At 38.4% G+C, this 17084-nt stretch overlaps 1 protein-coding gene across 1 annotated transcript; it reads left to right on the top strand.

Annotated features, from left to right (window-relative positions):
* The first annotated feature begins 1872 nt into the window (after positions 1-1872).
* On the top strand, positions 1873-15069 carry LOC133545092 (zinc finger protein 572-like). Its single transcript, XM_061890427.1, has 3 exons — positions 1873-2223; positions 8113-8224; positions 12641-15069. The coding sequence occupies exons 1-3, from the start codon at positions 1945-1947 to the stop codon at positions 13765-13767; spliced, it is 1518 nt and encodes a 505-aa protein (XP_061746411.1). The 5' UTR covers positions 1873-1944; the 3' UTR covers positions 13768-15069.
* Positions 15070-17084: the final 2015 nt, after the last annotated feature.

The raw sequence follows: 17084 nt of genomic DNA, 5'->3' as shown, positions 1-17084 counted from the left end.
CTTAAACCGGCGCATTGTGTTGCGGGTGAAGAAGTACTGCCGGGCCAAGTCCCCCGCCGAGGTCGCCCTCCAAATCCTGTTAGGGTTGATTGTCCTTCGCCTTGTACATTGAATTATTTACATTATTTACAATCCGGGGGGTGGGATGAGGAGCTTTGGTTGATATCAGTACTTCAGTCATCAACAATTGCATCAACAGAGAAATGTGGACATTGAAACAGTTTAGGTCTTATTTAGTAGGATATGTACAGCCAGCAGAGAACATAGTGAGTTCAGATAGCATAAGAACAAGTATATACATTAGAAGTACTTATGAGTTGTTTATAATCCGGGGAGATGGGATGTGAATGGAGGAGGGTATTAGTAAAGTGTTGAAGTTGCCTGGAGGTGTTGTTTTAGAGCGGTTTTGAAGGAGATTAGAGATGCACTTACTTTTACACCTGTTGGGAGTGCATTCCACATTGATGGGGCATAGAAACCGAATGAGTTAAGACCTTTGTTAGATCGGAATCTGGGTTTAACGTGGTTTGTGGAGCTCCCCCTGGTGTTGTGGTTATGGCGGTCATTTACGTTAAGGAAGTAGTTTGACATGTACTTCGGTATCAATGAGGTGTAGCGGATTTTATAGACTAGGCTCAGTGCAAGTTGTTTTACTCTGTCCTCCACCCTGAGCCAGCCCACTTTGGAGAAGTGGGTTGGATTGAGGTGTGATCTGGGGCGGGGGTCTAAAAGAAACCGGACTAGCTTATTCTGGGATGTTTGGAGTCTAGATTTGAGGGTTTTGGAGGTGCTGGAGTACCAGGAGGTGCAAGCGTAATCGAAGCAAATTTAAAATTGTAATTTAGTAAACTAAAAATGTGTTGCATTTGTTAATATTTCATCATTGATGTATAAACTATCAGACTGCGTGGTGGGTAGTAGTGGATTTCAGTAGGACTTTAAATAAAAAAAATTCGCATTTAATGTATGATCCTGGAACTACTTGGTATTTGAATTATATTAAAATGTGTGGTATCATCCAAAACTAATGTCAAGTATCAAAGAAGAGAAGAACAAGTGATTATTACATTTTAACGGAAGTGTGGATAGAACATGTTAAAACAGAAAATAATCAGATATTAACAGTGAATGAACAAGTAGATTAATAATCCATTTTTACAGTTTGTCCCTCATAATGTTGACAAAATAATAGGTGTATAAATGACACAATGGGGCGGTATAGTTCGGTTGGTAGAGTGGCCGTGCCAGCAACTTGAGGGTTGCAGGTTCGATTCCTGCTTCCGCCATCCTAGTCACTGCCGTTGTGTCCTTGGGCAAGACACTTCATCCACTCGCTCCCAGTGCCACCCGCACTGGTTTAAATGTAACTTAGATATTGGGTTTCACTATGTAAAGCGCTTTGAGTCACTAGAGAAAAGCGCTATATAAATATAATTCACTTCACTTCACTTTAAGCAAGGTATTTGGCGACATCTTGCGGTTAAATTGGGTAACTACAGTGTAAAAGAAAATATGTCGCCATTGCGCGAAAGAAAGCTGACATTTGATCTGAAATGCAGAAACCTCGTTGCACATAAAAGCACAATTAAGGTTGCATTTACCACACATTTTACGCATTTTACCTGAATTAAACTTAGTCTGGAAATGATGACGTAATAAACCGGAAATGGCGTTAAAACTGGATGGGCCTAATAAGTGCACATGTAACCTAACAACTCAAAAATAAAACGTTTTTTTTTTTTTTTACATATATTTAAAAATATATTTTTACAGCGATATTTATTTAGAATTGTATTAAAAAAAAGACGGGGTAAGTACATTGCACCATATTTCAGTCCGCTAGGTGGTGCTAATGCATCTATTAGACGGAGACGAGGAAGATCCGCCATTTTCTTCAGTGCACAATTTGTCTTGGCGTATAAAGCGGAAAGGCACACAGTTATAATGATGGAACCTCGACAAAACTGCAGTGTTGTTGGCTGCGCGGGTGGTCACACGTCCTTATATCGCCTCCCACACACCAGCGATATCCGAGCAAAGTGGCTTCATTTCATTTACGGCGGGAACGTCCCACATTCCGTTGGAAGATGTCTTCTGGTCTGCGCCAAACACTTCACAGCAGACTGCTTCAGCAACCTCAGCCGATACAAAGCCGGGCTGGCATTGAGACTGACTGTCAAAGATGGCTCCATACCAAGCCTTCGAGCGACGGAAGAGGGAAGTGTAAGTTTTCAAACATTGCTGTTTCTTTCCCTTTCGAGAAAACATAAACCGAAGGACACAGGTAAATATGTTTCCAAAATGGCGACAGAGTACGCATGCGCAGTATGGCTTTTGGCTCACCGACTGATTTATTATTTTTTTATCTGCTTGTTGTATAACTGAGTACATTTACATATGCATAAAAATGCGGTTTTTTTTATTATTTTTGTTTTAATGAATGAAGTAACGTTTATGACAACCTTTTTCCGAAACACAATATAGAATGTGAGATATAACAGGGTAATGCATCAATCCATCCATTTCCTACCGCTTATTCCCTTTCGGGGTCGCGAGGGGCGCTGGCGCCTATCTCAGCTACACTCGGGCGGAAGGCAGGGTACACCCTGGACAAGTCGCCACCTCATCGCAGGGCCAACACAGATAGACAGACAACATTCACACTCACATTCACACACTAGGGCCAATTTAGTGTTGCCAATCAACCTATCCCCAGGTGCATGTCTTTGGAAGTGGGAGGAAGCCGGAGTACCCGGAGGGAACCCACGCATTCACGGGGAGAACATGCAAACCCCACACAGAAAGATCCCGAGTAATGCATACATTTATCATTCGTTTTCAACGCGCTTACAAAAAAAGGGGACCGCATTTTTTAATGATTTGATGGGGTCCCTGGGATCCCATTTTGAAAATTCCTAGCACCATTGTTGTAGGCACAATACCACTGTGAGCAATTTGCAAAATGCGCAACCGCATTTTGCAAATTTGTATAATGCGCAATCTTTTTGCAAATTGCCTCCAGCTATATATTTGAATTATGTGTGGTGCACATTTTTAGGCTCAGAAGGGAATAAGCGGTAGAAATTGGATTGATGGATGGACATAATAGTAATAATAAAAATATTCCCTTTCAAATGTGATAAACTTGTATTTTTGTATATTTTTTAACATTGTAACTGGAATGTAAACTTTATAAAACCAAGTTAAAGAAAACAGACATATAATGAATAGAAATGCACTCTATCTGTAAGCAAATGTATTAAAGGGGAACATTATCACAATTTCAAAAGGGTTAAAAACAATAAAAATCAGTTCCCAGTGGCTTGTTGTATTTTTTTAAGTTTTTTTTCAAAATTTTACCGGTCTCGGAATATCCCTAAATAAAGCTTTAAAGTGCCTTTTTTTCGGCTCTCTGCGAAGACACTGGCCATTTCCCTGTGACGTCATACAGTGCTGCCAATGTAAACAAACAAAGGTCGAATACCACAGCAAGATATAGTGACATTAGCTCGGATTCAAACTCTGATTTCAGCGACTTAAGCGATTCAACAGATTACGCATGTATTGAAACAGATGGTTGGAGTATGAAAGTATTGAAGAAGAAACTGAAGCTATTGACGCTATTCATAGCCATAGCATGGCCGAATAGCTGCGTTAGCATCGCCGGTAAAATGTGCGGACCAAACGATCAGGACTTTCGCATCTTTTGACACTGGAGCAACTTAAATCCGTCGATTGGTAAGTGTTTTTTTCGCATTAAATGTGGGTGGAAGGAAACTATAGTTGCAAATGCATCTACAGGTTATCCATACATCTCTGTGCCATGTCTGCTTTAGCACCGCCGGTAAATAGCATGTTAGCATCGATTAGCGTAGCATGTTAGCATCGATTAGCTGGCAGTCAAAATCAACAAAACTCACTTTTGTGATTTCGTTGACTATCGTTGCAAATGCATCTGCAGGTTATCCATACATCTCTGTGCCATGTCTGTCATCGCCGGTCAAATGTGGAGACACTCTGGTACATTCAATGGGGGTCTGGCGGCAGACACTTTGGCATCTTCGGGCCAGTGGTGCAACTTGAATCCCTCCCTGTTAGTGTTGTTACACCCTCCGACAACACACCGACGAGGCATGATGTCTCCAAGGTTCCAAAAAATAGTCAAAAAAACGGAAAATAACAGAGCTGAGACCCGGTGTTTGTAATGTGTTGAGAAATGAAAATGGTGGGTGTGTTACCTTGGCGACGTCACATTCTGACGTCATCGTCTCCAGCGCGATAAACAGAAAGGCGTTTAATTCGCCAAAATTCACCCATTTAGAGTTCGGAAATCGGTTAAAAAAATAGATGGTCTTTTTTCTGCACCATCAAGGTATATATTGAGGCTTACATAGGTTTGGTGATAATGTTCCCCTTTAAAATGTTGTAGTATGTAACAAACAACATTAAAATGTTATAGTATGTAACATGTCCTCATGAAACATACCTGTCCCCACTACATAAACCCAATAAAAATAAACCAAAATGTGCTCAAAAATTAATTATGCAGACGTTAAAATGTTTTAACCAAGTTGTAGTTTTTTAGAAACTGAAATACATAGCCACACGATCTAATTTCTCGGCAGGGGAACCATTAAATAATGTTATGGCTTCATGAGAGAAATGTTATTTTTATTTGTGTGTTTAAATACCGTAAATTATGGACTACAAGCCGCTACTTTTTTCTTACACTTTCAACCCTGTGGCTTATAAAACAGATTTTTCTTCCCTGAAGGTTGTAATGCAAATAGTGATTGAAAAAACAACAAGGAAATAAGACTCGAAAAGTGTTTTCTTTTGGCAATGGCGCCATCTTTTGGAAAAATCTGCTCACTGCAGGTGAAGCAATAATGCTTCAAGAGCAAAAATAGACTGCCCTTCCGTTTTTTTCCTCTAAAATTCAGTGGGTGGGGCTTATAGATATAAGCAAAAATGTGTGTTTGTTGGGATGAATATATATGTATGTATAAAATCCCCTGAGGGGCAGGGAAACCTGCGAAAACAGGCTTGAAGGCATGAAATAGCCTGTGTCTTTTCCTGACATAATGTGTGTGTATATCCATCCATCCATCCATCCATTTTCTACCGCTTATTCCCTTTTCGGGTCGCGGAGGGCGCTGGCGCCTATCTCAGCAACAATCGGGCTGTAGGCGGAGTACACCCTGGACAAGGCGACACCTCATCGCAGGGCGTGTGTGTGTGTGTGTGTGTGTGTGTGTGTGTGTGTGTGTGTGTGTGTGTGTGTGTGTGTGTGTGTGTGTGTGTGTGTGTGTGTGTGTGTGTGTGTGTGTGTGTGTGTGTGTGTGTGTATATATATTTACAATGTATGTATGTGTGTGTGTATGTTTATATATATATATATATATATATATATATATATATATATATATATATATATGTATATATATGTATATATATGTATATATATATATGTATATATATGTATATATATGTATATATATATATGTATATATATGTATATATATGTATATATATGTATATATATGTATGTATATATATGTATATATATATATATATATATATATATATGTATATATATGTATATATATATATATATATATATATATATGTGTGTGTGTGTGTATTTGGGCTGCGAATCTTTCGGTGTCCCCGATTCAATTCAATATCATTCAAAAACGATTTTTTTCTTGATTCAAAAGGATTCCCTATGCATTCTATATATATATATATATATATATATATATATATATATATATATATATATATATATATATATAAATGTGTGTATATACATATGTGTATATGTATGTATGTAGATAGATAGAAATGTGTGTGTGTGTGTAGGGAAATTGTGTTCGATGTAAATATAAACGGAATACAATGATTTGAAAATCATTTTCAACCCAAATTCAGTCGAATACGCTACAAAGATAACATATTTGATGCTCAAACTGATAAACATTTTTTGCAAATAATAAAGTTAAAGTACCAATGATTGTCTCACACACACACTAGGTGTGGTGAAATTTGTCCTCTGCATTTGACCCATCCTCTTGATCACCCCCCTGGGAGGTGATGGGAGCAGTGGCCAGCAGCGGTGCCGTGCCCGGGAATCATTTATGGTGATTTACCCCCAATTCTAACCCTTGATGCTGAGTGCCAAGCAGGGAAATAATGGGTCCCATTTTTATAGTCTTTAGTATGACCCGGCCGGGGTTTAAACTCACAACCTACCGAACTCAGGGCAGACACTCTAACCACTAGGCCACTCATTAACTTTAAAATTTGATGCCAGCAACACATGACAAAGAAGTTGGGAAAGGTGGCAATAAATACTGATAAAGTTGAGGAATGCTCATCAAACACTTATTTGGAACATCCCACAGGTGTGCAGGCTAATTGGGAACAGGTGGGTGCCATGATTGGGTATAAAAACAGCTTCCCAAAAAATGCTCAGTCTTTCACAAGGGGTCTCCGTTGTCGTATTTTAGGCTTCATAATGCGCCACACGTTTTCAATGGGAGACTATTCTGGACTACAGGCAGGGCAGTCTAGTACCCGCACTCTTTTACTATGAAGCCACGCTGTTGTAACACCTGACTTTGCATTGTCTTGTTGAAATAAGCAGGGGCGTCCATGATAACATTGCTTGGGTGGCAACATATGTTGCTCCAAAACCTGTACCGGTATGTGCCTTTCAGCATTAATAGTTTCTTCACAGATGTGTAAGTTACCCATGCCTTGGGCACTAATGCACCCACATACCATCACAGATGCTGGCTTTTCAACTTTGCGCCTATAACAATCCGGATGGTTCTTTTCCTCTTTGTTCAGGAGGACACAATTTCCGAAAACAGTTTGAAATGTGGACTCGTCAGACCACAGAACACTTTTCCACTTTGCATGAATCCATCTTAGATGATCTCGGGCCCAGAGAAGCCGGCGGCGTTTCTGGATGTTGTTGATAAATGGCTTTTGCTTTGCAAAGTAGAGCTTTAACTTGCACTTACAGATGTATGGACCAACTATATTTAGTGATACTGGTTTTCTGAAGTATTCCTGAGCCCATGTGGTGATATCCTTTAGAGATTGATGTCGGTTTTTGATACAGTGCCGTCTGAGGGATCGAAGGTCACGGTCATTCAACGTTGGTTTCCGGCCATGCCGCTTACGTGGAGTGATTCCTCCAGATTCTCTGAACCTTTTGATGATATTATGGACCGTAGATGTTGAAATCCCTACATTTCTTGCAATTTCACTTTGAGAAACGTTTTTCTTAAACTGTTTGTCTATTTGCTCACGCAGTTGTAGACAAAGGGGTGTACCTCGCCCCATCCTTTCTTGTGAAAGACTGGCTATAAAACAGCTTCCCGAAAAATGCTCAATCATGGCACCCACCTGTTCCCAATTAGCCTGCACACCTGCGGGATGTTCCAAATAAGTGTTTGATGAGCATTCCTCAACTTTATCAGTATTTATTGCCACCTTTCCCAACTTCTTTGTGTTGCTGGCATCAAATTCTAAAGTTAATGATTATTTGCACACAAAAAAATTGTTTATCAGTTTGAACATCAAATATGTTGTCTTTGTAGCATATTCAACTCAATATGGGTTGAAAAGGATTTGCAAATCATTGTTTTCTGTTTATATTTACATCTAACACAATTTCCCAACTCATATGGAAACGGGGATTGTATATATATATATATGTATTTTTTTTCACATTGTCGTACTTTTATTATTATTATTTTATTTTGCTACATATTAGGTTTTTTTTTTGTTTTTTTTTATTCGACTCCTTTTACCATATTGCTTTTAGCTCATTCATTGTTTATGTTCTTTGTTTGTTTTTGTTTGCTCCATGCACTTTGGTTCAATTTAAAAAATGTTGTAAATGTGGTATATGAATAAAGTTGCCTTGATATATATATATATATATATATATATATATATATATATATATATATATATATATATATATATATATATATATATATATACACTAAATGTTTGATATTGAAATCTGCATTTTGCTCATTGGTCTACGTGGCTTTCCAAAAACAGATGCATTAACGGTAACTTGGTGTTTAGACATGCAAATCTGGACTGGTGCCTGCAAGACGCCACGTACCCTGCAGGACGGACCCGGCGACCTTCCACGCAGTTTCCGTGAGAACTGTCCAATCTGACGCCAGATGCACAGGTTTGCTTAAAACTTATTATTGTAAACATGGTGCTTTATTTAAAGACACACACATACACACACAAATACCGTATTTTTTGGACTATAAATCGCAGTTTTTTTTCATAGTTTGGCCGGGGGTGCGACATACTGTATACTCCGGTGCGACATATGTGTGAAATTATTAACACATTACCGTAAAATATCAAATAATATTATTTATCTCATTCGCGGAAGAGACCAAGAAGATGTCAGCAATCGTCATACACACGTCAACCAATAAAGAATTCGGCGGGCAAGGGTCATGGCAGAAGTGCATTGTGGGTCATGGAATGCTAACTGCTATATGCTACTGAATAGAATAGAATGAACTTTATTGTCATCATATTTGCATATAACGATATACTGCCAGAGCTATTAAAGGACAACATTATCACCAAACCTATGTAAGCGTCAATATATACTTTGATGTTGCAGAAAAACGGCCATGTATTTTTTTAACTGATTTCCGAACTCTAAATGGGTGAATTTTGGCGAATTAAACGCCTTTCTGTTGTGACGTCACCGAGGTAATACACCCGCCATTTTCATTTTCAACACATTACAAACACCTGGTCTCAGCTCTGTTATTTTCCGTTTTTTCGACTATTTTTTGGAACCTTGGAGACATCATGCCTCGTCGGTGTGTTGTCGGCGGGTGTAACAACACTAACGGAGGGATTCAAGTTGCACCACTGGCAAGAAATCTGCCCCCAGACCCCCATTGAATGTGCCAGAGTGTCTTCACATTTGAGCGGCGATGCTAAGACAGACATGGCACAGAGATGTATGGATAACCTGCAGATGCATTTGCAACCATTAAGTCAACAAAATCACAAAGTTGAGTTTTGTTGATGTTGTTGATGTGCTAATCACACGTATTTGGTCGCAGCATGACTACCAGCTAATCGATGCTAACATGCTATGCTAATCAATGCTAACATGCTATTTACGCTAGCTGTATGTACACTTGAAACTAGATACCCACATTTAATGCAAAACTAACACATACCAATCGACAAATTTAAGTTGCACCAGTGTCAAAATATCCGAAAGTCCCTCGTTTGGTCTGCACATTTTACCGGCGATGCTAAGGCAGACATGGCACAGAGATGTATGGATAACCTGCAGATGCGTTTCCAACGATAAAGTCAACGAAATCTTAAAGGTGAGTTTTGTTGATGTTATTGACTTATGTGCTAATCAGACATATTTGGTCGTGGCATGACTGCCAGCTAATCGATGCTAACATGCTATTTAGGCTAGCTGTATGTACATTTGTAGCTATAATTGCATCCAGCCTTTCCCTCCACCCACCCACATTTAATGCCAAACAAACACATACCAATCGACAAATTTAAGTTGCACCAGTGTCAAAAGATCAGAAAGTCCCTCGTTTGGTCTGCGCATTTTACCGCCGATGCTACGACAGACATGGCACAGAGATTTGTGGATACCCTGCGACACTCAAAACAGATGCATTTCCAACGATAAAGTCAACGAAATCACAAAGGTGAGTTTTGTTGATGTTATTGACTTATGTGCTAATCAGACATATTTGGTCGCGGCATGACTGCCAGCTAATCGATGCTAACATGCTATTTAGATTACCTGTATGTACATTTCTAGCTATATTTGCATCCAGCTTTTCACTCCACCCACATTTAATGCCAAACAAACACTTAGCAATCGACAGATTTAAGTTGCTCCTGCTCATTTTACCGGCGATGCTACGACAGACATGGCACAGAGATGTATGGATACCCTGCGACACTCAATCGTTGGTTAGAAGGCGATCGCCAAATAGCTTCAATAGCTATTCGCTCAATGGCTTTAGTTTCGTCTTCAATTTCGTTTTCGCTATCTGCCTCCATACTCCAACCATCCGTTTCAATACATGCGTAATCTGTTCTGAATCAGAGCTAATGTCGCTATATCTTGCTGTGCTATCCGCCATGTTGGCATCACTAAATGACGTCACAGGAAAATGGACGGGGGGTTTACAGATAGCGAAAATCAGGCACTTTAAAGCATTTTTTCGAGATATTCCATGATGGGTAACATTTTGAAATGAACTTTGAAAAATAAAATAAGCCACCGGGAACTGATTTTTATTGGTTTTAACCCTTCTGAAATTGTGATAATGTTCCCCTTTAAAGTTGAAAAGGTATGCAATGTCATTTGGTAGCTGCATTTTTTTTTTCTGTTAAAAGGGACAGAACAAATACATTTAGTAAGAAAAGGTAAAGTACTTTATTGACTTATACTATTACCAGGCCTTTGTGGGCCACATAAAATGATGTGTCGGGCCAAATCTGGACCCCAGGCCTTGAGTATGACCTCTCTGCCTTAATTGTTTACAAATGGTGTCTGAAACACGGCAGTAAAACGGCCGATCAAACAAAACAGAAGTCATCACGGACCCACTAGCTGTGGAAGCTAGCTCTCCAATCAGCTAAACAGACTCAATATCTCCACGGTGACGTTTTGGTGAATTCACTGAAGAATTTGTTCGACTGAAACAATACAAAAATAATGATATTGTCAGGTAATAATACTAACAGACACTCGTAAACGTGTTAGCATGTTAGCTAATGCTAATGACGCTAGCTTAAAAACATCACAACGCATGAAAATACTCCTACGGACGTCAAACATGGGACAGTTTAGTGAGTAAGTGTTGTTTTAGTTATATTGTAAAACTTACAAACATTGCTTGGAGTGAACGAATGAAAAATCCGTTTGAGTAGATTTAATATAGATGACTAGAAGACGGAATGACACTTCAGAACCGGAAAGAAATACTGCATAACTCCACGGTGACGTTTTGGTGAATTTACTGAGGAATTTGCGAAACTGATAGGATACAAAATGCATGCAGCTGAAAGTTAAAAATGCTAACACAAACACTCCTAGACGTGTTAGCATATTAGCTTATGCAAACGACGTAGATTTGTTAAATTACAATGCATGAAAACACTCTTACAGACATACCCTAAATGTGTTAGCATATTAGCTTATGCAAACGACGTAGCTTTGTTACATTACAATGCATGAAAACACTCTTACAGACCTCCCCTAAACGTGTTAGCATATTAGCTTATGCAAACGACGTAGCTTTATCACATTACAATGCATGAAAACACTCTTACAGACATCCCCTAAATGTGTTAGCATATTAGCTAATAAAACGACGTAGCTTTGTTAAATTACAATGCATGAAAACACTCTTACAGACATCCCCTAAACGTGTTAGCATATTAGCTTATGCAAACGACATAGCTTTGTCACATTACAATGCATGAAAACACTCTTGCAGACATCCCCTAAATGTGTTAGCATATTAGCTTATGCAAACGACGTAGCTTTGTTACATTACAATGCATGAAAACACTCTTACAGACATCCCCTAAATGTGTTAGCATATTAGCTTATGCAAACGACGTAGCTTTGTTACATTACAATGCATGAAAACACTCTTACAGACATACCCTAAATGTGTTAGCATATTAGCTTATGCAAACGACGTAGCTTTGTTACATTACAATGCATGAAAACACTCTTACAGACCTCCCCTAAACGTGTTAGCATATTAGCTTATGCAAACGACGTAGCTTTGTCACATTACAATGCATGAAAACACTCTTACAGACATCCCCTAAATGTGTTAGCATATTAGCTAATAAAACGACGTAGCTTTGTTAAATTACAATGCATGAAAACACTCTTACAGACATCTCCTAAACGTGTTAGCATATTAGCTTATGCAAACGACATAGCTTTGTCACATTACAATGCATGAAAACACTCTTGCAGACATCCCCTAAATGTGTTAGCATATTAGCTTATGCAAACGACGTAGCTTTGTTACATTACAATGCATGAAAACACTCTTACAGACATCCCCTAAATGTGTTAGCATATTAGCTTATGCAAACGACGTAACTTTGTTACATTACAATGCATGAAAACACTCTTACAGACATACCCTAAATGTGTTAGCATATTAGCTTATGCAAACGACGTAGCTTTGTTACATTACAATGCATGAAAACACTCTTACAGACATCCCCTAAATGTGTTAGCATATTAGCTTATGCAAACGACGTAGCTTTGTCACATTACAATGCATGAAAAAACTCTTACAGACATCCCGCATAGTTCGGTTTAGTAAGTAGGAATTGTTTTAGTTATACTGTAAAACTTACAAACGTTGCTTGGAGTGATGAAGAAGGAATCCATCCGAGTAGAAACGCTATGGACGGTTAGATGTTACAGCATTTTCCGCTTCAGGTTCAAAGCTTTAAACAGCAGGAAACTTGTTCAAAAAACCAGCATTCCCAAAAGATGACATTTCTGTGTCTCCTATTTTTTTCTTTGTCTTCTTGTGTTCTGCAGACCTCGGTGAAGAATATCCTCCCCCCGAGCGGCAGGAGTGGAGCTCCAGGGTGGAGCAGGACCCTCCACAGACCCCCCACATTAAAGATGAAGATGAGGAGCCACAGCCCCCACGCATCAAAAAGGAAGAGAATGATTACAGCATCAGTCAAGATGGAGAGCATCTTGAAGGACTGGAGGCGTTCCCAGTGACTGGTGTCCCTGTGAAGAGTGACGATGATGAGGTCAAAGGTGAAAGTGAGGAGAGGGGAGGGGGGGAGCCTCCAAGCAGCAGCTCAACACAACACATGACAACAGAAGCTGATGGAGACCACTGTGGAGGATCACAAGCAGACAAGCTCGTAGTTCCACTATCAGATAGTGAGGACACAACCTCACACTCTCCTGACATTGATGATGAAGATTTTAAAGATGATAAGACATCTCACAGTGACGACACTCACTTTAAATGTTCCTTCTGTGACAAATCATTTTGCAAGAAGGGGAACCTCAAAAGACACATGAGAAGTCACGCAGGCATCAAAGACTTTAAATGCTCTAAATGTGGAAATATGTTTGGGGAAAACTCAAGTTTGAAAATACACATGAGAAAGCACACAGGAGAAAGACCATTCATGTGCTTAGTTTGCGGCAAAAGATTCTCCCAGAAGGTACATTTGACAGCACATGGGAGAACACATACCATAGAGAAACCTTTCGCCTGCTCAGTTTGTGCTGTTTGCGGCAAAGGATTCTTTCAGAAGGCCCATTTGGAAGAACACACCAGAATACACACAGGAGAGAAACCCTTTGCTTGCTCAGTTTGTCGCCAAAGCTTCTCTTTAAAGTCATCTTTGAAAATACATGCAAGGACACACACTGGAGAGAAACCTTTTGCTTGCTCTGTGTGCGGCAAAAACTTTGCCCATCGGTCAAGTTGGATGAGACACTCTGGTATTCACACCGGAGAAAAACCGTACGCCTGCGTGGTCTGTAAGAGAAGTTTCTCGCAGAATGAATATTTGGTTGCGCACAGGAGAACGCACACTGGAGAGAAACCGTTTCCCTGTTTGGTCTGCCACACTTATTTTGGCGATCGCTCAGCATTGAGGAAACACAAAAAAAAACATGCTGGTCAAAGTGTTTAGTGTGATGATGTTGATTTTAATGATCCCTCAGGGTATGTTCAACGTTTGCTGTGTTGTGTAACGACTGTTACACGCATTACACCAGGCAGCGGTATGGTAACAGTAGTCTGCTGTGATATGATCTGCTATGAGCGATCTCTTAAAACATGTAAATCAGGGGTGTCCAAACTTTTTCCACCGAGGACCACACACAGAAAACTTAAACCATGTGGGGGCCAATTTTATATTTTTAATTCTCAAACCATAACAAAATATATGGATTTTTTTTTAATTTTTTACTTTTAGGGCTTCTGGGGACCATAAAGGGTCTCAGTCATTAAAAGGTAAAAACAAGTCAAATTATTATTTTCTTTATTTAACGTTTACACTAAATATTGATACAAACGGGTTGATAAAAAGTATAAATAAAATGCCTTTTTTTGTCAAAGACAGCTTTGTTTTTTATAGTATAGCTGAAATATTCAGTATTTCCCCCGCCGCCCAAAACATTCAGAAAGCAATGTTTGACATGAAGTAATTGGAGCCCTAAAAAGATCAATAATGCAGGACACCATTGGTTATTTTTGAGTAATAACAGCGAAAAGGTAAATAAAATCCCACTAAATATCTTTGGGATCCAAATGGTCCCCCACTCATAAATTGATGCATTTTTATTATTTATTTATTTATTTTTTGCTTTCAACACTCAAGTTATGAGATCAACTGTCGATTTTACATTTCAACTATTTGTTTTATGCTATTTTGTCAAAGAAAACATTGTTTTTATATGGCAAACACACAATATATGCAATGTTTTCCACATAAAATATTTTCAAGTGTAATATTTGAAGTAAATGAAGGTTTGAATAGGTCAATAATTCATTATAATACAGATTTTTTCAAACATTTTTTTGTTTTAGCAATGGCAAAAATAAGACAAAATAAAAAGACTGAACAAAAAAAAACTTTGTGTGGAAATAATAGTAACTTTTTTCTCGTTAGATTTCACCTCATTCCACTTTTTTTATTTTTACAATAAAATTTCCGGAATGTGTAGCGGGCCGGTAAACAATTAGCTGCGGGCCGCAAATGGCCCCCAGGCCTCACTTTGGACGCCCCTGATGTAAATGCATACTTCCTCATGACACAAAATACCTGTTTATTTTTCATTGTGGCGCTTAGAGTTAACCTGGGGCCTCATTTTTATTTCAAGGTAAGATTTTCATTTCTAGACAGCGTAATCATGAGATATTTAAGATATTTATGTTATGTTGTGTGTATATATATATATATATATATATATATACATATATATATATATATATATATTTATATATATATATATATATATATACAAACCCCGTTTCCATAACAGTAGGGAAATTGTCTTAGAGGTAAATATAAACGGAATACAATGATTTGCAAATCCATTTCAACCCATATTCAGTTAAATGCACTACAAAGACAAAATATTTGATGTTCAAACTCATAAACTTTAATATTTTTTTTTTTTTGCAAATAATTAACTTAGAATTTCATGGCTGCAACATGCGCAAAAGTAGTTGGGAAAGGGCATGTTCACCACTGTGTTACATCACATTTTCTTTTAACAACACTCAATAAATGTTTGGGAACTGAGGACACTAGTTGTTGAATCTTTGAAAGTGGAATTCTTTACCATTCTTGCTTGATGGACAACTTAAGTTGTTGTCGTATTTTACGCTTCATAATGCGCCACACATTTTCGATGGGAGACATGTCTGGACTGCAGGCGGGCCAGGAAAGTACCTGCACTCTTTTCTACGAAGCCACGCTGTTGTAACACGTGGCTTGGCATTGTCTTGCTGAAATCTGAAATAAGCAGGGGCGTCCATGATAACGTTGCTTGGATGACAACATATGTTGCTCCAAAACCTGTATGGACCATTCAGCATTAATGGTGCCTTCACAGATGTGTAAGTTACCCATGCCTTGGGCACTAATACACCCCCATACCATCACAGATGCTGGCTTTTCAACTTTGCGCCTATAACTATCCGGATGGTTATTTCCCTCTTTGTTCCGGAGGACACCGCGTCCACAGTTTCCAAATATAATTTGAAATGTGGACTCGTCAGATCACAGAACACTTTTCCACTTTGCGTCAGTCCATCTTAGATGAGCTCGGGCCCAGCGAAGCCGGCGGCGTTCCTGGGTGTTGTTGATAAATGGCACTCGCTTTGCATAGTAGAGTTTTAACTTGCACTTACAGATGTAGCGACCAACTGTAGTTACTGACAGTGGTTTTATGAAGTGTTCCTGAGCCCATGTGGTGATATCCTTTACACACTGATGTGGGTTTTTGATGCAGTACCGCCTGAGGGATCAAAGGTCCGTAATATCATGGCTTACGTGCAGTGATTTCTCCAGATTCTCTGAACCGTTTGATGATTTTACGGACCGTAGATGTTAAAATCCCTAAATTCCTTGCAATAGCTTGTTGAGAAATGTTGTTCTAAAACTGTTCGACAATTTGCTTACAAAGTGGTGACCCTCACCCCATCCTTGTTTGTGAATTACTTAGCATTTCATGGAAGCTGCTTTTATACCCAATCATGGCACCCACCCTAGCCTTTACACCTGTGGAATGTTCCAAATAAGTATTTGATGAGCTTTCCTCAACTTAATTGGTATTTATTGCTACCTTTCCCAACTTCTTTGTCACGTTTTGCAGGCATCAAATTCTAAAGTTAATAATTATTTGCAACAACAAAAAAAAAGTTTATCAGTTTGAACATCAAATATGTTGTCTTTGTAGCATATTCAACTGAATATTGGTTGAAAAGAATTTGCAAATCATTGTATTCTGTTTATATTTACATCTAACACAATTTCCCAACTCATATGGAAACGGGGTTTGTATGTGTATATATATATATATGTATATATATATATATATATATATATATATATATATATATATATATATATATATATATATATATATATATATATATATATATATATATATATTAGGGCTGCGAATCTTTGGGTGTCCCACGATTTGATTCAATATTGATTCTTAGGGTCGCGATTCGATTATAAATCAATTTTTTTCGATTCAACGCGATTCTCGATTCAAAATCGATATTTTTCCGATTCAGAACGATTCTGTATTCATTCAATACATAGGATTTCAGCAGGATCTACCCCAGTCTGCTGACATGCTAGCAGAGTAGTAGATTTTTGTAAAAAGCTTTTATAATTGTAAAGGACAATGTTTTATCAACTGATTGCAATAATGTAAATGTGTTTTAACTATTAAACGTATCAAAAATATGACTTATTTTATGTTTGTG

This window comes from Nerophis ophidion, linkage group LG28 (assembly GCF_033978795.1).
Source record: "Nerophis ophidion isolate RoL-2023_Sa linkage group LG28, RoL_Noph_v1.0, whole genome shotgun sequence".
NCBI classification, from domain to species: Eukaryota; Metazoa; Chordata; class Actinopteri; order Syngnathiformes; family Syngnathidae; genus Nerophis; species Nerophis ophidion.
The sequence above is the reverse complement of the archived record's forward strand: the minus strand, read 5'-3'. Positions and strand labels throughout refer to the sequence as shown.